This window comes from Lissotriton vulgaris, chromosome 1_1 (genome assembly GCF_964263255.1).
Source record: "Lissotriton vulgaris chromosome 1_1, aLisVul1.2, whole genome shotgun sequence".
In the NCBI taxonomy this organism is placed as follows: Eukaryota; Metazoa; Chordata; class Amphibia; order Caudata; family Salamandridae; genus Lissotriton; species Lissotriton vulgaris.
Genome location: NC_141685.1, coordinates 693981576 through 694002783, shown reverse-complemented (window position 1 = coordinate 694002783; position 21208 = coordinate 693981576). Strand labels below are relative to the sequence as shown.

The window sequence follows — 21208 nt, the reverse complement described above, 5'->3', positions numbered from 1 at the left end:
GAAGTCGTTAAGTATCATCATATCCTGCCTTGAGCCCCGCCCACTCACTACACCTCTTGCGCATTTTAATGAGTACCTGCACTTATTTTTTCCCATTTAAAGCACTGAATGTAACTGGTGCTCATGTGAAGCGCTCAAATTCCTTAGGGTCGAGTTGGCGCTACATAAAACCGCACACAAAACAAAAAAAAGCAAACCTAAAAGAGTTCCGGCTTAGACGCAATAGTACTAGCAGGAGAATAACCGCCTTCACAATACCAATGATTTCATGAAATCAAATAGGTCTATTTTCATTACACATTTTAGCGCCTTAGTTAGGAATCGTTTAATTCCTTAATTTTCAAACTTCACTTCTAGAAATGGTCACTGGAGTTATGATTGACAAGTACCACTACATGCGCGATACACTCGCCGCACACTGAAAAACGCCCTACCTCTTCTGTAAACCGCCCCTCATTCTAGCTGCATAGGCAATAACATCCACTCGCCGCTTTCCTTCCTATTCGGCTATTCCCGTCAGTTCTCGGCTTTCATCACAATCACATTCGGCTGTTTCCGGGAAGACATAGTCGCCATTTTGTCGCTGTTTGTCGGAGGCGGCTGCACCGTTGAACTTACCATCGCGGCGACTTGTTCGGCAATGGACGGGTAGGTGAATTAACGTTACCACTGTGCGCCTGGTACTGAAAAGAGTTGGTCAGGGTGGCGGTGAGATGTTTCTGGCGGGGTCTGTTGCAAGGACTTACCACGCAATATTTTATGCGGGTGGTTAAAATGAAGGCCCTGTCAGAGGTTTAGGGAGGGCCGCAGAACGGGTTGGGGGTTTGTATGTAGTTTGTGGACATTTCGGTACTGGTATAAGCCGCCGCCCTGACGCCCCGCCGACTCAAATCATTTTGTCTATAAAGGGATGCACTTTTTGTTATCATGACTGTTGTATGCCCTTAGTGAGACCACGTAAGTGTGTGTGTCTGTACCTTTTCCCGGGAACGAGCCCTCCTGCCCCCTCCCTTTGGTGCCCCGCCGCCAGAGCCATCCCTGCTGCTTTGTTCCCACAAGACACGAGGTCTGGGACTGTGGCGGCCCGTGCGCCGGTGAGATTATGTAGCAGTGTTGTGTCCCTTCAGCCCTCCCAACCCCAACTGTAGTCGCTGCCGTTCGCTGAAACTCCTGTATGACTCGAGCGGCCTTACTTGAACCCAAATGTTTATTTTAAAAGTAATCGCTGTCCTGTTGTTAATTCTAGCTTGATGCATTTGTTCATAAATATTAGGATTTTAATCTCAAACGAACGATAACTTCAGATTGAGTCCATTTTTTTAAGCCGTGACAGTTCAGCAACTGCTCTCCCCTGACTTGAGAAGTCAAACGTTTGCGATTCTTCACTTTTTTGCTATGTCCACAACCCTGCATTCTGACCATTGAGGAGTCTTGGACCGTGATGTACACCCCCTGTTTTATTTTATATTTGTTCTTCGTCACTGTGCTCAAAGGGGTACCTGCTCCCTCTTAATTCCTGTGTCCTAAGTGATTTTCCTGATAGTCTGTTCACGATTTGCAACATAACTCCTCAAAAACCTTCTAATGTTTGCATGACCTGACAGTTATAATCCCTTCCAATGTCATTAATTACGTGCACAACCGAGGTGAGTATACCCTGTGCATGGCTTTCCATGCATTTGTTTTAGGCCTTTGGGGTGCCGAAACACATTAGTGGATGGTAGTGGTAGCACATTGCAGTTAGAGGAATGCCTGGTTGCGAATGTATTTGCCGGATGCCTTTTTTGGAAGCGTTTTCTAGTTGTACAGTAGTACCTAGAGTAGCATGCTGAAACGGTCTTAGGGCAGTGATTAATACTGTTGTAGAGGGAAGCAGATTTAAAGAACGTGCATGGTTCACATCAACTTTGAACCTCTAACTCGCATTTGACAATTAGTTCCACTTGGTAAAGGTTTGGTGCACTTACACTCCCATATCAGTTGTGTGTGATATTACTGCATGGCGGAGTAGGATTAAAAATCTAGGTTGGAGCGGTGCACCCACAAAAATAATCAATAGATCTTCCAGTATTTTGTTTAGAATAAATACCTTCTTATTTCCTACACCTTAAAAAAATATATATGGTCCAGTAACCAAAAATGTACAGCCTACGCGTTTCGTTCAGTATACATTGATCTTCATCAGGACTTTTGTGATCTTTATTCTGTATTGGTAACCAATCCTTCAGTTAATTTTGGTATTATAATCCTGTCATAATCAGTTTTTCTTTCCTCTATTGACCATGGTATTTTGCGCCAACTCGTATAGGCCCAACAAGTAGACTTCAATGAAAGAAAAGAGGGCACTGGTATGCCCCTACCGATCTTGGGATCCGTATAATAATGTAATGGAAGATCTATTGAATATTTTTGTGGGTGAACCGCTTCCTTCTTTTTTATAAGCTTACTCTAGCATTCATGGTTTACATTGTTTGTTGCCTACAGTTGAATAACAGGCCAATATTTTTTTGTTTGTTGTGGAACGCTGAACTTCATTCCACATCCACTGCTAGATACTATAGTTAGTTGGTGTTAAATATCACACTATTTGCATTGTTTAGAATTCACTTCTTGTGACTTGATTGGCATGTGGGATAAGGCATAGGTTGCTGTACACCGTCATTCTGAGGTTTCTTACCTAATGATGTTGTGTGTGTAGTTCTTTGGGTCCGATAGTTGTAGGTTGGTGGATCAACCATAGTTCTCAATTAGTTATCTGTATTGGAATTGCATTTAATGTGGTTGGTTGATCGTCTGTTCGTTAAACGGTCCAGCTACACTTGTCAAGTCTAGACGTATCCTCGCGGTTTTGCAGTTGTAGGATACTCTCTGCACCATCTGCTAGTTGTAGCATGTAGGGTTGAATAAGCTAATGATGAACATAGAAAAGCAGTCATGCCACCAACACTGAACCAGGAGGCAAGTTAGTGGTCTGGGTTGTTATAGAAGTTCATTAAAGTTTAATAAATCAAACACGTGAAAGTTTTATACAGCATATATCGAGCCCACATGTATTTCAAGGTGATCTATGTCAAAATGAAGAAAAAGGAGGCAACGTGACAATTGCCTAACATCACACAATTTGTTCAAGTTGGAAAGCCATGATTAAGCCAAGGCTTGGTTGGTTCCATATTGTTCAATTCCATTTTATTCTAGTTCAATAAAGAAGTTTCTTCCTTACTACACTTGACTCTCCCAAGGTAGTGACAGCAGGCAAAGAAGGTTTACCCCAAGTAAGAGGCATCAATACGGTACTCTGGCACACCAAAGACTGTCTCGTGGCCCCTGGGACAAGGTTTGCGATATAGCAGATTCTTTTATTTTTTTTTACTTTGAGGGGCCGCGTTTTTATCTTTAGGTTGTCATTTACATGCCCCCAAAACAAAATATCCTGTTTGCACCCATAACCCCTCCTAACCAGTAACATTTCTCACAGGTGTGCTTCTATCAAAATACTGCAAAAGCAAATCTGGCACCTAAAAAGTGTTGCAACTGCTGGTTTCCAAAAAAAGCGTGTCCGCTCACTCAACGCAACTGTTAATCCGGCGATTTCGATTTTAAACACGGTTATATGTAGGACCCACGTGGTTTTTTATTATGTTTTTGGAAAGGTGAAAAGATCCCAAAAAATGTGCCTGCGCACAACAGTTTTTAAAGACTCTGAAAGTGAAGAATGCGAACATGCACTTCCTGGTGAACACTTGCAGTTTCGAAATGTTATACAGCAATAATTGACGTATTATTTAAGTTGCATACATGTACTTGATGCACACCTCGTCCCCACGAAGGAAAATATGGGGTAAGGTTTAACAAATGAATATTCATATCATCGTGAATCTGACAAATGTTCCCATGGAATATTGTTTTCGCGTCCCACATATGGCTATATCTACACCTAAAACGTTTTTACGGTCGGTTTAATAAAAAGAATTGTAAGCCGCCTGCACCATTCGCTCAAAGTAACAACCCTAGACACCGTAAGGTCTGGATATAGAAAAGTGTGATCTGAACACCCCGCTTGCTGGCGCAAGACGAAGCCTTAAAACACGTGTAACGTGCGTTGCAAAACTGAACAACAAAACACTGCAAGCCTACCCCCCTAACCAACATTCTGTCAGAGAATTATTTTTCCAAAATGGCAATTCCTCCAGCTTAACAAAAATAACATTTGAAGCTTAATCGTATTTGCTTCTGAACCTAAAAACATCTTCCTGTGATCTTAGCGGTTACCGTGAAAACAAAAAGCCCTCAAACATATCCTTTAACAAAACGGGATGCCTTAAAATAAAACTAAACCAATATATAATAAATATAAGCAGCGACAGCTATTCCATTGCGCTCAGAATGACCAAGAAATAAGCTAATAAGTTTGGGAAAGGGTGGAGGTAAAAGTTCAAAAGAAGTGAAAAGATTATTTGCAGGGGTGTGGAATTCCTATAGCCCGACGCCCAGGACATATTGATTGGAGTCAAGGGCAACACGTTTTCATGTGTATTTTGTCCTTGGGACAAGTAGGCCCAACTCCCTGCAGCACAAACCCTTTGGCTGCCAGTTTGCAGATCCACATTATGAATCAGGGAAGGGCACTGTCTGCAGTTAAGGTCATATTTTTGTCCATATGTTAATGTTGTTCAAACTTGTATTTATGGTTCATTAATTGAAAGCCTATAATATTAGGGTAAGTGCTCTTATATATGTTGTAAGCTCTGACTGCACTATTGACAGAGGTTCCAGTATAAAAATGAGTGCACAGGTTTTCAACGTTTAGCAATATGAGGCTATGTATTGCTCCCAGATTGCTCTGTGATTTGATGCAAATATTTGCAGAAGCTTGAAAGTAAGATTGAAGATTCTTTGCTTTCAAAATAAAATGTGTAATAATAAAAAAATGAAAGCAGGAAAAAAACATATAGCTACACTACTGCAACATTTCAGGTACCATTTCTTTGCAGCATCATTTAGTAACATGTGGTGATGCATGCTAGTATCTCCCAAAAATATACATAATGGAAAATCAGTGTAACCTGTTCCAATAAGATTATGGGAAGCAAAAATAAACAAGCATTGGCAAAGCCAGTAGGTCTGAAGTTGTTGTTGGTCAGCTTTTTAGTTTTGGCTGAATTGTTTTGGCATTTTTTTGTAAAAACTTATTGGTGTGGGAGCTGCCGGACCCTCACCTTTATAACAAACATTGGCAAAAGCAAAAATTGTTTTTGGTCTCAAAAAAGCATACACTGCCAGAGTAGTTACTGATACTGAACAAAACTACTTTGTGTGCAGATATGCTCCATGTGAAACTGCAGAATGCTTTCACTCACAGTGAAGCCAGCTGATATATAGAAAGAGAGAGACAGAATTTTAATAAACACAAAAGGTCACGGTCCAAGCTAGACCAAATTAGGGGCCCAATTCATGAAAGTCTCAAAAGTGCACCCATAGCATATGTCCTTGCATGAAGTGCAGCTATACGGCCATCGTGAAGTCCCAAGAATTTACAGAAGTAGGACAAGAAATAGTACTCCTAGAAAATATTTGTGAATTGCATTTTAGCATGAGCAAATATGCATGTGTAGATTTGCCCATACAAAAAATCTGAGTGTTTGCAAGTTCACTTTCCTTCCAACCGCTTTTTTCCCAACTCTTGAAGAAGGTTTAAGTCTGTCATTGTCAGGAGTAAATTTCCAACATTTTTCAGTATGAAAAAAGATTAGAGAAGAGTTGCTGAAAACCCTTAAAACATTAAAGTTATTATGTTTGTACGTACTCAAAAAGGTTTTCTAAACCTGGAACTATTGCTTACCACTACCTTCAGCCTCCGTGTGTAGATCTGTGGAAACGTGGCAACATAAGGGGATTGCAAGTATTCAAACACGACTATGGTATGAGCCCTGGCATAATCAGAAAGGCTATATCAGAGCTCTTATATGAGATTGCTGCCATAATTTGTCGCCGTTCTACATGGGAGTAAGCGGACAAGTGGATTTTGTTACAGGACAAGTAGGTTTATGAAGCGCCTGCCCCATGGACAAGTAGATATTTTATTAAATTCCACACCCCTGTATTTGTGAGGCCGTAAACTAGTTTGTTCTTTTTGCAAGTTAGGCTGGCTTACCGTAATGACAGTGTATTTGACCATTGCATTGTAGTAATGTACATTTATCGGTACGCTTGATCTAAATACCTCATTCTGTAGGTCAATGTTTAGTACCAATGTCATAAGTTTGTTTAGTAAAGTGTGTTGGCCTGAAGACATGGATGTACACTTTTTTAATTTGATTGTGCAGTAAATGGCAATTTAGGGGATCAGAACATAAAAGTTTCGCCTCATTGACGTTGTCTTTACTGTATTTTTGTAAAATGGTGTCATTTAACCCGTTGACCGCGGCTGGAATTCCGCCGGAATGCGGGTGATTTGACTGGGCGTGGTCAGGACGGCCCCCGGCTGTCCTCCGCACACACCCACCGTGACGGCCGGGGGCTGTCCGACGCACGCAAAGGGTTAAAAAAATAATTTAATAAAAGCATAAGTTATGAAAAGAAATGTCCTTTATATCCATATTTGTGTGAATTTCAACGTAACAGCAAGCCATAATGTAGTAACTGCAGGCAACTCATAGGAAGAAAACTTGCCACAGTGACAAATTGAACAAGCATTTGCAATGCAATCGGTCTTGCATTTATGAGAGCTTGAGCTATTGGCATTGTAATTGACAATGCATTTTATTTATGTGGTGTTTTTAAAACAGATCAATAAAAGGCATTGTCATTTACAATGCCAATAGCTTCAACTCTCGCAAATGTGAGACCTAATGCATTGCAAATGCGTTTGGCGCTGTGCTATAAAAAACTTTAAGAAGCGTTAGGGGAGAGAATGTCCTGCCTGGAACAGCAGGCAGGACTAAGCTATTTAAGAAAATAGTGCTGAGAAGCCTATAGAGTAACAACACATGTAACCGGGGGGGGCGTGTTGCCATGGGAGGTTACAAAGTGAGACCAGGCCGTACTAAGGAGTGACTACTACGCCTATTGACCAACGAACAGCCACAATTTACAGTGGACAATGACATAAGCCAATGAAAAATGTGAACAGACTGTCAAGTCCCTACCTGAACACAGCATGCCTCGCAGAGCAGCACATACACTGGTCAGTCCCGACCTAAACGCTACCACTTAACCCGTTGCCTGCTGATGACGGAACCGCTCCGTCATCAGCTGCGGTGGCGCTGTGCTGATGACTGAGCGGTTCCGTCATGGCCCGCTCGGAGCGCCTGCGCGGCGGGAATTCCGCGCCTGCGCTGAGCGTTCCATTGAGCGGGGCGGGCCATGACGGAACCGCTCCGTCATAAGCACAGCGCCACCGACGCTGGTGACGGAGCGGTTCCGTCACCAGCATGCGGCCGCCCCACCCCCTTAGCACTGCGGCGGAATAGCCGCCGCAGTGAAGGGGTTAAAGTAGTAGACATGTCATTGAATAGTCTCGCCCTATGGACCGGATTCCATCTTTAAAAAAAAAAGTGATGGTTATGTAAGCTATTGACAGGTATTTCAGGCATCGTTTTTATGCAAAATGTGTATTGTATAATTTATATAACACTACTTATCCTGTTGTGAGTTCTAGAAGCTGGCTTGTGGGTGAGTAGCGCTTTGCACCGTGGAGATGGACTAAACATTCGGCTACCCATATTCCTTTCTAAGAAAAGTAACTACAAAAACAATTCATCAACAACCAACACTGTGTAAAATAATTCACAAAGTGTGGCTTTATCACAAAGATCTATATACTCAAAAACAATACCACTCACTTGCCAGAGACAGCTAGACGGCACATACAAGACACAGCAAAAGCCAACCATATCCCACTAGAAGGAACAAGCATTTGCAATAGAATTGGTCTTGCATTTACACAAGTTTGAGCTATCGACATTGCAAATGATGATGGCTTTTATTTTTGTTTATGTGCGTATCGAGAGAGAGAGAGGACCAGATAGCTAGTCCGTGTCCCTGTGGTTTATATATATCTAATCAAAAGGAGACTAGCTCATCAACTACTAAGTTAAAGGACTCAGATATGTTTTGTCAGGGGTTAGGAACACCTTGTAGGTGTGTTCATGAAGCCCTCACCCACCAACCTAGTTGGTGGCATGCTTCATCATCGGGCCTACCCAGTAACACCTAGCGTGTCCTGGGTGTGCTTCGACGCCTGATTACAGCGGAGCAGGTATATTGCTGAGTGTGCAGTGTGAGGTGTAAGGTATAGTGATGTTAAAACGGCTTGGCGGGGGTCCCAGTACCCGAGGGTAAATTAAAATTTAATACATCTACCAGTGATGAAACCGCAAGCAGGAATAACGGCAAAAAAAAGAAAAGGCTTTGAACCAGAAATCAAAGGAGAAAGAAAACATTAGTCACACTATAAAACGCTAAGTCACTACACGAATCCCAGTCCACACACACCAGTAGCCGAACTCCAGACACACACAAACTTGCCATGGTGTCTAGGGGTCCTCTGCCCCGTGCCCCCTTGGGGGTAGATGGGCCTAAAAATATGGGCAATCTGTCATCAAGGGGGACATAAAAATGACCAAATATTAAATATGAACACATTACCATCCTCCTTCCATTGGGACATCCCTTACCCAAGGGGCCACCCCGAACATTATCTATGTATCTCATGGTTTTTCTGCCCCCTCCCCGAGGGTTGGGGAGGGCATTTGGACCTCCAAAGATATCTGACCTTCTCCCGGTGTGCCAAAAACGGCCTAAAGTAAAAAAAAATAAACATTAATTCCCCAATTGGAGCGACCCTTTTCCAAGGTGCCACACCCAATTAATCTATATACACATCCCTGGTACTAATGCCCCCCTTCCTGCCCGACACAGAAAATGGCTAAGTAATTAAGAAAATGTATATCGTCCAATTTGGAAGCGACACTTGCCTAAATGAGCTTTTTATGAAACAAATATTGCAAACTCTATTACTTCAAGGCAAGGTGCAATGTCTTGGCCTAGCTTTCCTGATTCCTGGAAACATGGTCCCTGCTTTTTATTAGAAATTTAAGATTAACTGATGGGTGTCTGCAATTGGTTAGCCTTTGCTTTATTTCAGTGTGTACAGGTTCAGGGTAATCGGCTCTTGATGCGGATTGGTAAACCCTGTTCCCTTGTACTTATAGTTTATTGGCCACGGATTGCTTATGATCTTCTTTCTTATGAGTGTTTGGCGTTGCCCTGCTTCTGGCAGTTCCTCATTTGATTGGTAGAACCACGCACTGGTTTGTAAATCTGGCCCGTCCAAGATGGTCTGTTCATTTCTTTCTGTTCTCCTTCTTGTGTGTGTATCTCTCTGACTCCACTAAGGTGTGTGTGTTTTGATGTTTCTGTGTGCAAAGGCTTCTCAATATAATGACCTCTCTGTTAAGCCTATCAGTAACTGTTTGTGTGGAGGATATGGTCTGCTGGAGGCTTTGTAGCACTGTCTGGGTAAAGTTTTCCCTTTTTTCCGATGCTCCATGCTGCGTTTGCGGACCAGCGCTTGTTGATGGTTCGGATATTTCGGTTCTTGCCCCAGCAAGTCCGTGCTTTGTTTCCTCATCGGATGGTCGTGCGGTGTGTGCCCTTAAATGGAAAATGGGGTATGTCTTTTGAGCCTCTAGCAAGTTGCTTCAGTGTTATCCACTTGCTTTGCTGATATTTTTTATTTAATTTTTTAACAGAGTTTTATATATCGCAATCTTGACCCGGTATCTGGTATCGGAGCGCTTTACATAGCACCAGTTATGTTCCATGAGGACACATTCATTTTTGTTAGGCACAGGGATTAAGTGATTTGCCCATAATCACAGGATATTCAGCATCATTGCCGAGACTCTAACCCGGTTCCCTAGACAGGGCTCGAAAAATGCCAAAAATGGTTCTAGTCCGGCATGGCTAGTACCGTGAAAAATCTCCTCGACCTAACTGAAACTTACTTGACTTCCATCTCTGAAAGCGGAGCAAATGTGACAAGATATCAAGATTTAAAGGCCTCTTTATTGCTCATTAACTTTGTGAGCAATAAAAATGCCTTTAAATCGTGTTATCTTGTCACATTTGCTCCATTTTCACAGACCGAGGACACAAGTTAGTTTGTCTTCCTACTTGCCAGAAAGGGCGAGTAGGACCTAAAAAAAGCTCGCCCTCATTAAATTAAGCTCGCCTATGCGAGCAGTCAAGTGGATTTTTCGAGCCCTGCTAGATTCGAGGTCAACCACTCTAGCGGTTAGGCCAACTCCTCTCCCCTCTTGCTCCGCACTTCCATTTGTGGATCTTTTTGGGCAATTCTTTGTGCTTTGATTGTTCTTTTGGTGGCCTTATATGCTTTGCGCAATTTATTTTTTTCTCAGTGACAAATGTCGTCTTCTCTCATTTAGTTTGAGCGCCTATGGCTTGCATTAGTGTCTCGTTGCACACCAGGCTTTTATTGATTGACTGCATAGATATTGCGATTGTAGGGTGTGGCAGCCCCATGCTTGCATGGTAGGCTTTATAGCTGCTTGGTTCTTGCATTTTTTGATCCGATTGTGTGCACCCATTATCCAATGGTTTGTTCTCCTTCCTGTTTTGTATTGTTGTTTGTGTGGTAGGCCTTTTGGTCTGCAATTTTCCTTCATGATTACATGTGCATTGATTTTAATAATGTTGTTAATAGATCCGGGAGTGAAGTTAGTTTCTCAATTATAGCTTCGTTTAGGTTGTTCATGGGTCCTGCGATGCTCTCGTTTAGCAGACAATACATTTTTGAGTTCAGCTCTTAAATCCTTTTCATCAATTGAAAGTACCCTCTGGGCGAGCATGTGTGGTAGATCAACTTGTATTTCTAATTTATGTGGATTAACAGGTGAGTGCTTTGATAACCGCTAATAGAGAAGTATTTATTGTGTTTATGATCTGGTCCGGGGCGTCTGCCCTTATCAAGGTCTCGTAGTTATTAGATACATTTGACCCAGCTTCGCTTCAGTGTTTATCTGATTGTGTTGATAGTTATTGATCCCAAGGCTCCAGCCCTTTGTTAGTCGAGCAGGTCTGTTTTGGCCTTTTCTCTACCCCATTTTGTTTATCAAGCCCGTAGTTTTCTAGGTGGGAGATTGACGCTTCCACGAAGAGTTGGTGCCTGTTATGCTTCCTTATCAGATTTTGCCCCTCCATGGACATGGGCTCACTAGTGTGTTTTTGACATTGCACCTCTATATCCTCCATATCTTCCTTCATGTTATCTACTTCACTATACGTGACAATGAGATTTCGATGGCTTCTGTCTCTGCTTCCGCATCTATGCCTGCTATGTGTTGGGACTTTGTGTCGTTGATATGTTCTTCTTTCTGACTCCTCACCTAACCACTTCTGTCATTTTTTTGGGTGGTCCCCGCTCTCCCTATATTGATATGGTCCTTTGCTCTATTCCTAGCATTTTTCCAGGTGCAACTTTCCCCTGAGTCGATGTTTGCTAGCACAACCATCTCAGCCATTTCCTCCATCTCTGACATTTCCGTCTTTGAGATACTGCCTTTGTCAGTTTTGCCAGCTTCGCGCTTTTGATTGGGGCTAGAGGAGTCCAGGGCGTTACATCTGGCGCGTCTGTCAGCAAAGGTTGGGAACCTCCCCATTTCCAAGTGAAGTATTTGTGTATTAAGTTCTGAGTTGTCTCAGGCTCTGGTTGATTTTTCCAACATTTTTCACCTTCCAATCCAGTGTACTGTACTTAGGTTTTTTACAATGATCAGGCCTTGAGCGGGCTCTTACGTCTGTTGTGTGGCATACCGTAACTGCTTGCGTACTTATTTTGGCTGAGTGTGGTGTTTGGCTTTTTGCTGTTTTTGTTTTCCTCAGTGCTAGTCTCCTTGACGGTTCCTGTGCCTTCCTTGAGTCTAGTGTACGCTTATCCTTACACTTAAAGCTCTCCAATATCTTATGTGACAGTTTCCAGCTAGCCCAGAAGGTGGCACTGTCCAAAAAGGACTTCCGTTTCGTTGGAGTCTGTGGGTTAAGGTGAACATTTGGCTCCACAGTGCGTATTAATGGTGAGTTGCCTGCCACTACTCGCTTTGTTGGTGTTCGATTTGGGGGTCTTTGGTTGGCACAGGTTGGTACTTGTGACAAATAGGGACCCTCTCCTCTAGTCAGGGAAAGGGGATTACACACCTAAAATAACCCCTCCTCACCCTCTAGGTGGCGTGGCGCGAGTAGTCAAGGCTTATTTCAGAGGCGTTGTAAGTTAAGCAGTTGTGACCACATACAGTAACCCAGTGACAACACTACAAATGGACACCACACAGGTTTTATATCAAAAATAAGTAGACTTTATATAGAGTTACCACAAACAACAAAAATACACACTATGATTATTTTAAGAAGGTAGATTAAGCTTAGTTAAGTTCAGTTCTTAGATGCAACACTCTGCGTCAATGTACCTTAGGTTGCGTTGCGCTTCCACGACAAGCAAAGTTCAGATAAAAAGAAATAAAGACGTGAAGATCTACCAGATGCGGCACGCTTCTCGGGGATGCGAGAAGTTCTCGGTCCGATGCGTGGACTGCAGTGGCGACACCCTTACGATGCGACGGCAACAGCTCCAGCGGCGACACTCTTCTCCACGATGCATTAGGCTTTCGCTCGATGCGACAACTACAGCGGCGACATCAAAGATGCGACGTCAGCAGCTCCAACGGTGGCACGCTTCTCTGGGGTGCAAGGTGCTCTTGATCAGTGCAGTGCGACAGTTCCAGCGGCGACACCCTCCTTCGCCGGAGTTGGGACGGCAGGCACAGAGACGGCGACACGCTCCTGACGCGGTGCAGTGCGGCACGCTTCCTCTTCGTTGCGGCACGATTCTCTCCGATGCGGTGCAGTGCGACAGTTCCAGCGGCGACACCCTCCTTTGTCCGGAGTTGCGACGGCAGGCACAGCGACGGCGGCATGCTTCTTCTCCTTGGGTCGCGCTTCCAGCTCCTTGCGACACGCAGTTCCTCAGAAGGTCCAAAACAGCAGCAGGCACTTCCAAAGAACTCTGGGGAGCTGGGGGGGGGGAGAAGTCTGTTGTCCCTGAGACTTCAGCAGGAGGCAAGCTCTTTTCGAAGCCCTTGGAGATCCTTCACAAGTTGAAAGCTAAGTTACAAAGTTCCTTTCTCCTTCCATTGGCAGTAAGGCAACCACTGCAGGCCAATCCCCCAAGCAGCAATTCAGCTTGGGAATAGTCTCTCCTCAGTTTCTTGAGGATCCTCTCCTCAGTAAAGGTTTCTTCTTGTAGTCCAAAGTGATCTAATTTCATGGGATCAGGGTCCCAATATTTATACCCAGAAATCCCTTGTTCTCTGAGGGGAGAGGGGCCTTTGCCCAGTACAAACCAGTTCTGAAGCACTCTGTTTACCAGACTTCTCCTATTCTTTCACAGTGCAGGGCATGCACATCAGACGCCCCACAGGAGGTGGAGCCAGCATTGTGGAAGGCAAGTACAGTCGTTTGACCACTCTGTTGACAGGACTCCTTCTTTCAGTGTGCAAGGCAGAGACATCAGCTGCTCCCCAGGGGGTGGAGCCAGCATTGTGGAAGGCAGGCACAACCCTATTCAGAGTTCAGGTGCACTCCTCCCTCCCATCTAGATGCAGCTCTCTCTATTCACCACTGAGTAACTCAGCCTGTCTCCTGGAATTCCCCAGCCCTGTCACTCACAGAAACCAGACATAGGAATATACATCCAAGCAAAGGCAGGTTTGAATGGTTAGACACGCTAATACCTACTTTCTAAAAGAGGTATTTGCAAACACAGAATATTAAAATAAACTTTACTAAAATGTATTTTATTATTCTGAGTAGTTCAGGCATATTAAACTCTAATTTTTACCATGTTCTCTGAGCCTGTTAGGATTATAAAGCTCGACGAGAACCGGCTTCCCTGGCACCTCTGACCTCTACAGCAAAGCTGAGAACCGCGGGTGCGACGAGACCTCGAGGGACCGGCCATCTTCAAGACTGCACGACTTCTTTCCAGCACGACCGCCGAGGGATCCTCTGGTGAGTGCTTTGGGGTCCGAGAAGCCCCGACCCTGAGCAGCTCCAGCACCGAAGTTCAGCCTCCCAGCATCTCCACGATCTGCGTGGGGCCCTTCTGCTTTTTGCTGCTCACCGCGTTGTTTGGCTACTAGCCCGCTGGCTTGTGGCCTTCTGAACGACGCCCGACGACATCACTGCTGCTGGTCTGGTTGCTCCAGACTGGCCCTTGCTCCCTTCCAAAAGAGGAGCACCCCGGACCCTCCTGGTCCACTCCAGACGCCATTTTGAGTCCACCGCGTGGCCTTGAATTAGCCAAGACTTGTTGCCCCAATCCTGGGTCCAGCGACGTCGACAGCTTCATCCATCGTGGGACAGCTCGCTCCTCCATCCTGGTCGCCGACAACGCCTCCTGGTCCGTGAGATCTGCAGAGCATAGCGTCGCCCACTCACCTAGTCGAGGTGACTACCATCCGGTGCCCTCCTGGTGCCACCTGACTACTGGCTAGTAGTCACGAACTTGGTCCCCTCTGCTTTCAGGTGCCATCCATCTTCGATCCAGGCTTGGATCACTCGAACTCTCTTCACTGGTCGCCTACCAGCAACTTCTTTTCTTCAGGCTCCTGGTCCGTCTACGAGGATTCCCGACGTCTTTTGAGACCTATGCAGCTGCAGCCCCTGGGCTAGGTAACTTCGGCATTTCGGTGCCCCAGCATAGCCTCACTATCCAAGGGTCAGAATCCACTTTCGTTTTCCTCCTACCAGGTCGGGTTCGCCCGGGAACACTAACTTTGTCTTTACTAGCTACCATAGACTTTGTCCCGCATCACGCGTGAGAGTGCACACTCTGCACCCGAGTCCCCTAGGCCTCCTATTAGTAATCTGAAGGTTCAGTAGTCAAGTCCTAGCGATTCCAAAGCCTATTAGTACAGTACTTACCTGCTAGTAATTTCGCATTCCACTTTTGTAGTATATGGTTTTCCGTGCCCCTCGGGCATTTGTATATACTGTGCTAACTTAAGTATTTTCGTAAGAGTTTTGTTTTGTGCTTAGTACCCTGTCCTCATAAAGAGTACAGGGCTTTTGTGATTCTAATAAATACACTGTTTATTTTCATAAATTTGTGTGGTGTCCTTTCACTTGGTGTTCAAGGGGTATATGTGATGGTATAACAGCTGGCTTAACACGCCCTCTAGAGTTTAGCCCGAAGTCTGCTCGTATCCACGCTACTAGGATAGCTGGTCTATAAGGTTGACTTACAACCAATCACCATAAGGGTTGTTTGGACTGATACAAAGTGCTCACTAGAATAGCGAACATTATATATCAGGCCAACTTCTCACACATGGAATCACTAATCCATACATCAATTTACAATAGGGAGCACTTGCACTGTGGCACTGAATAGCAGTGGCACAGTGCCCTAAGCATTTAACACCAGCAAAAACACATGAGGCAACAGCAAAAATGGAAGGGAGACCCACGCCAATGGTGCCTGGTCTAACAGTTGGCATTTGTGTTGGTTGTGTTCTATTGCTGTCCCTTATTGATCGTTGATTTTGTCTTAGTGTTGTTTCTGATTTATGAACTGATTGTTCGGTATCTTTGTGCTTCTGGTGCTCCGTTTTTATCGTTATCGTTTGTGTTTTTTAAATGAGTAAATTCAGGTCCCTTTTGTGTTGAGCACTTCTTCGATGACTTGCCTTTTTAGTGGCTATTTACAGGTATGAGTTTATAGAATAGGGACCAGACAGTGAGATCGGGGTGTAAGACAGAAGGGTGGGCGGGTCGCAGACAGACCGGTGTGCCGCCCGCAGAGCTCTCCAAGCTCCGGCCTGCTATTCCCTCCTTGAGGGTTAAGGTGGTGGGGTCGACGGTAATGGAGCCACTCCCTATATAGAGTTGAGTGGGGGCTCCACGGAGTGCCGCGTTGTCTTGCACTCAGGGAGTGTGGGTGCCCAAGCGGGAACACACCAGGCCCCCTCTGCAAGTCGCACACAGGCCTAGCTGGGCCACTTCTGCTGGGCGCTGAGCTCATGCTCAGCAGTGGTAGCTACTAGCACCGCAGCTTGGGGACTCCTGCTACACTCCTCATCTTCTTCTGCCTAGCCTTGCCTGCTGTTATTGCAACCTCAGCCAGAGTCGGGGGTACCAGGAAGTGCCAGGTGTCTAGTACCAGGTGCCAAGTGCCAGGCAAGAGCTCAGGAAGCAGGTGTGAGGTGTCAGCGAGGGGGCCAAACAAGGCAGTAGGTCAGCGTAGGTGTAGCAGTGAGGGAGAAAGAACTCTGCGTTGAGGGAGACCAGCAAACCAGGCAACAAGGTGGGCAAGGCATAGCAAAGCATCCAAACTTGGGCAAGTAAGAGGCAGCCAGTAGACCAGCAAGCAACAGTAGAAATTGTGGAACCCTGCTCCAGCACAAACATCTGAATAGAATTACATCAAAGTTGATTTGAAACTAGAATTTCACAGACTGGTGCCTTTTATATTAGGTTTGAAATGTACAGCTCTTGCAGTATTCATCACAAACTTAATGTGTTCGGTGTTTACTTTAAGGGGTTTTGTGTCCGCTTCTTCAGCTGTTGCATTTTTTTTTGCCTTGGTGCGCTTGGCTTGCGAGATTGTCAGTTACATCTTGGATCAGCTCGCAGGATTATTTTTAGGTCATAGTTTTTCTATAGGCTTTTTAGCCCCTTTTGTTTCCCAATAAAGGGAGGAGGTCCTTTGATGCTCAAATAAGAGAAATTTCCCTTTTCATACACCCAACTGAAGCTTCAAAGAAAGAGCTTCTGTCCCAGCCCGAGATTGAAAAAGGAGATTGTCACCTTTCCAATGATGCCTCTCCCTAGTGGATTCCTACTGCTTGCAATTTTTTAGGTTGAAGCCTAGTGTAAGACTGCGCACATGTGTAGGTTCGCTGGCGAGATTTAATGATTTAGGGGATGTTTCAGTAGGATGCTTTAAGCCCCGCCCCTCTTTCCCATTGGCTGGCGTCAGTTTGTGCTACACGGTGGCCATCCGTTGGGAAAGAGCACTTGGTGACGTACAGTTTTCTCAATTTCTGCCGTCCCACTTGGACGGACCGCCCTGACTTCCTGCTGGCGTAAAAGGTTTGTTATCTTTATGGGGCGAAACAGATGGCCCCATAAAGAAGATAATAAATCTTTTACGCCAGCAGGAAGTTGGGGCAGTCCGTCCAAGTGGGACAGCAAAAATAGAGAAAAGTCAGTGTCGTGGCGAGCGCGAACGATTGTTTGTTTACTGTGCTTGACTGTGAGAAGAGACTTACAGGAGAGGATGCTGGGGTCATCGCATCCTCAGACATTGGTCCAGTTGCTTGTTTGCCAGCAAACTGGTCAGACGCCTCATAAATCAGACCCAAATTTATCGAAACCGGCACACTTCCCAGCAGTCCTGGATTCTTGCACTATGGGCGCACAAACATGTGAGCTTCTCTTTTTTCATTTCCACCGGTGTCAGGGTGAGGGTCTAATCTCGTCCCAGGTGCCACTGAGCTTCACCAGCGAAAACACACCACCTTGCCTGCCAGTATTGTCTTTTCACTCCGTCCATCTTCATACTGCTCACTAATGCGAGCTCCTCACACTGCCAAAGTCTCGCACTGTCCACCAGTGCGAGCTTCACACACTCTGTTCACCAGTACCGCTCAAAAACAGCAGCCCAGTTTCAATGCCCATTCAAATCTTTGGCCTCTCCGCTGAAGGTGCGATTCTGTGTGAACTGTAATTTCCTTACCTCGGTTGAAGTCTATATAAACACACTTGGCTCTTTTGCTGGGAACTGGACTGACCCTGTGACTTAGGAGGAGATCCTAAAAACACCCACCCATCCTCTAGGCTCTTTCTCTGAAGCATGACACCAGCTGGACGGCGCGCACCAGCTGTGACAAGGCCCGGGTTATCTTTTGAACGTGGTGGAAGCATGAACGGGAAGCTACTGTTTTGTTCTCTTGCTCGGGGTGCGTCATTGGGCTCTCCTGCCCAAATGGTCCTAGTTAGCGGCTCAATAAAAGTTCTGTGGGAAGACCTAAATAAAGGATACACACGGCGAGAACTAGCCTGGGGTCCTATTTACCCCCCACGATTCTAAGCTTTTGAAGCTGTTGATGCAACTTTCTGCCAGGTGAGAGAGCGTTGTAACAAAGTAAACCCGCCATTCTGCACTATAAAAAGCACTATTTTTGCCACACTCAGGACACATTTAATTTGCGATTTGCACATTGGTGGAGAGGTTGTTTGTATTGTGGATTGAGGGGCGAGTTGAGGTTCGCTAGGAAGCCGATATACTTTCGCTGGGTTTGGGGGTAATCGGAGTTAGAAACGGTGCTGCCAGTGGGGATTATTTAGTAAAGGATGCTATAGAGTAGGGTTCAAAGTGTGGTAGCAAAAAAGCGGAGGAGCATAATATTCAACTTATTTTTTTAATCGCTGCCGCAACTAAATTAGAAACTAGGACAAATGCGACATTAAATCTGGTATGTCTTACTTAATTGGTCACAAACTGGCCACATTTTATATCTTGCCCAGTTAAGGCATCTTCTGCAGAGAATTTTTTGTGCTCTGCAATTTTCAGGGGATCACTATGGAGGCAGGTCTTTTTAAAAGGGCTGAAAAAAGTGGATGGGGTTCCAAATGGGATCATGTGGCCTATTTAATTAGTCAGTGGCTTAAACTTGTATTCTAAATTTCTGTGATTTCCATCTTGTCTGGAACGGGACATTTGCGGAGTGGTATGTGCTGGAACTGGTGGATAGGTGGGGAGAAATTGTGGCGATAAGGAGGAGGGGAGTGTATATGAAAAAGTGCAGATCTGCTTCAGTGTGTATTTGGAACTATTACTGGATGTACACTCGGATTAAAATAACCTATTTTCAACTGTCAACATAACCGCCCAACTCACCGTAGCTCCTAGAAGCCAGCAGAGTGCGCTACCTGTGGACTTGAAAGGATTAGCGCGTCAGTACTTAGACGTACTCACCAGACATTAAGACAGTCTTGTGTAAAGAAAGGAACTTGTGCAGATGCACTGATATATTGAAGAGTGGATGCACAAGTATAGGGTGCCAATCATTGAGTCATCGTAACTTACAGCGCTAAGAAGCGACACTTGCGGCATGACGCGCTATGCAAACACGTTACTATCCTACAAACGGAAGACGTGCCAAGGTGGAAGCTCTTCCAATTGCAAGGATTAAATGGACTGGTACAATGGTCTATTATGAATTGCCTTCATCTGTAAACGAAGGCAGAAAACAAAATGTCCCTCATGATGTTAAATTGTTAGGGATGGTGAATTCAAAAGCAGCATGTATTAGATTTAGTGGCTTGTATTGCTCTATATTCCCACTTGCATTTATATTGTGGATTCTTTTGCGAAATGCAATAGGCTTACGGAGATCCATTTATAGGCGCTGCGCACACGCGATCAGGGTCACGATGCATGAATACAGAGACCTAAAGACATTGCATTTGTTTAACAACCCCCGGGTGCCCTTTTCCAAAACGGTGCAGCGCTCTAGTCTTTACTCGCTGTCCTTCTCCGTACTTGCTCTCTCATCGGCACTGTCTTTTGCCTTAGTGGGCAGCATGCACAGATACATAAATCCGTGCTTTAATATTCAAGCCGGTGGTTTCCGGTGCTCGGCACCAATCAATATACATTAAGAACGACTAATACCTGCTGACAAAGCCATTCTTTTAACTTTAGGGTACTACCAATTAAGCTCTCCCTCATCACTAGATCTGTTTGTTGTTTTTCGGTTAAGTGCGCAGGGTACAGGAGACATTCCCTTTTTTATTGCTCAACGCAAATATGCACTTTTTGTTGGTTCACGGGGTGGATGAGATGGTCAAAGCAGGACACGTGGACCAAGAGGCAAACCTGCCCTGGACTGCAGGTGAATTTGAGCACGCCCAGTGAAGTAACTTAGACCCAAGTGCAAGCAGCCCCTGCTGCTAAATACAGCCACAATTGTGGTTTACTGGGCCCTGGTGCCAGTGCACCGGTTGCACAGTGGATGGCTTTGACGTGTTTCGTGCTCTTCCTCACACTTAGTCATGGGCTGGTGTGCATGTGCATATGCATGTTATGTACATAAAAGTTTGAAAAACACTAATAAAAGCAAAGCTAAAAAAAACACCTAATTACAAACAGAATTGCCGAGACCTATTGCATTTTCAATGCTTGTTTTCAATGGGGTGGGGGTTTATCGGGCAGGACATGGGATCACACCGCCCAGTCCTGTGGTCTAGAGCTTGAACAGTGGCGCCTTACCCAGGGGCAAGCTAGAGCAAAGTTGTCTGTGACTGCTTAGAAAATCAAAAAACTTGTTAGCGAAGTGTATATCAATAACGAAGCAAAGTGTAAAATTAAAAGCATCCTATTGAATTTAGGATAGGATCTTCTTACCTTCTATTGGAAAATTTGTTTTTTTAATTTGTTTTCAAATTAAATAAAAAGTTTTAATTTGTGCGTTCGTTTGATGAATGCTTGTTTTAGTTATTTTGTGCTTGTTTTGCAGTTTAAATCAACAAAATTGCCTAGGCCACGTCCCCCGTTTTCAGTAATCACTCAGTGGAGATCTCTGCATTTCAATTATGTTTCAGCAGGCATTCCTGGATTCCAGTAAAAATTAAATGGTGGTCCACATTATTCAAAAGGTTGTGTTTGTAGAGATGTTCTGAGAAGTGCAGGTGATATGAGTATTGTAGCTGGGTAAGCATTGCCTTATACAATGTATGGAATTTACATGGATGTGGAATTCCTATAGCCCGACTCCCGGTCAAGGGCAACAAGTTTTCAAGTGTATTTTGTCCTTGGGACAAGTAGGCCCAACCCCCTACAACACAAACACTTTGGCTGCCAGTTTACAGAATCACTTTATGGATCAGGAAAGGGCAATGTCTGCAGTTAAGGTAATATTTGTGTCCATGCGTTAAATGCTGTTCAAGCTTGTATTTATGGTTCATTAATGCAAAGCCTTTATTATTAGGGTGAGCACTAAAAGTAAACACTGTAAACTCTGCCTTCACTACTGACGGTGGTTTCAGTATAAATGTGTATACACGTTTTCAAAGTTAATTAATATGAGGCTAAGTATAATGTTCCCAGAATGCTCTCTGATTATAT

General features: G+C 44.6%; 1 protein-coding gene across 2 annotated transcripts in view; it reads left to right on the top strand.

The window, feature by feature from the left end:
- The first annotated feature begins 562 nt into the window (after nucleotides 1-562).
- Nucleotides 563-21208, top strand: part of PTBP2 (polypyrimidine tract binding protein 2) — a 212911-nt gene continuing 192265 nt past the window's right edge. The window contains exon 1 of one of the 2 annotated variants that reach the window (XM_086954720.1): nucleotides 563-648. In XM_086954720.1, the coding sequence (XP_086810846.1) occupies nucleotides 641-648 (8 nt within the window). In that variant the 5' untranslated portion in view covers nucleotides 563-640. The remainder of the gene's footprint in view (nucleotides 649-21208) is intronic. The other variant, XM_086954715.1, reaches the window with a different exon arrangement.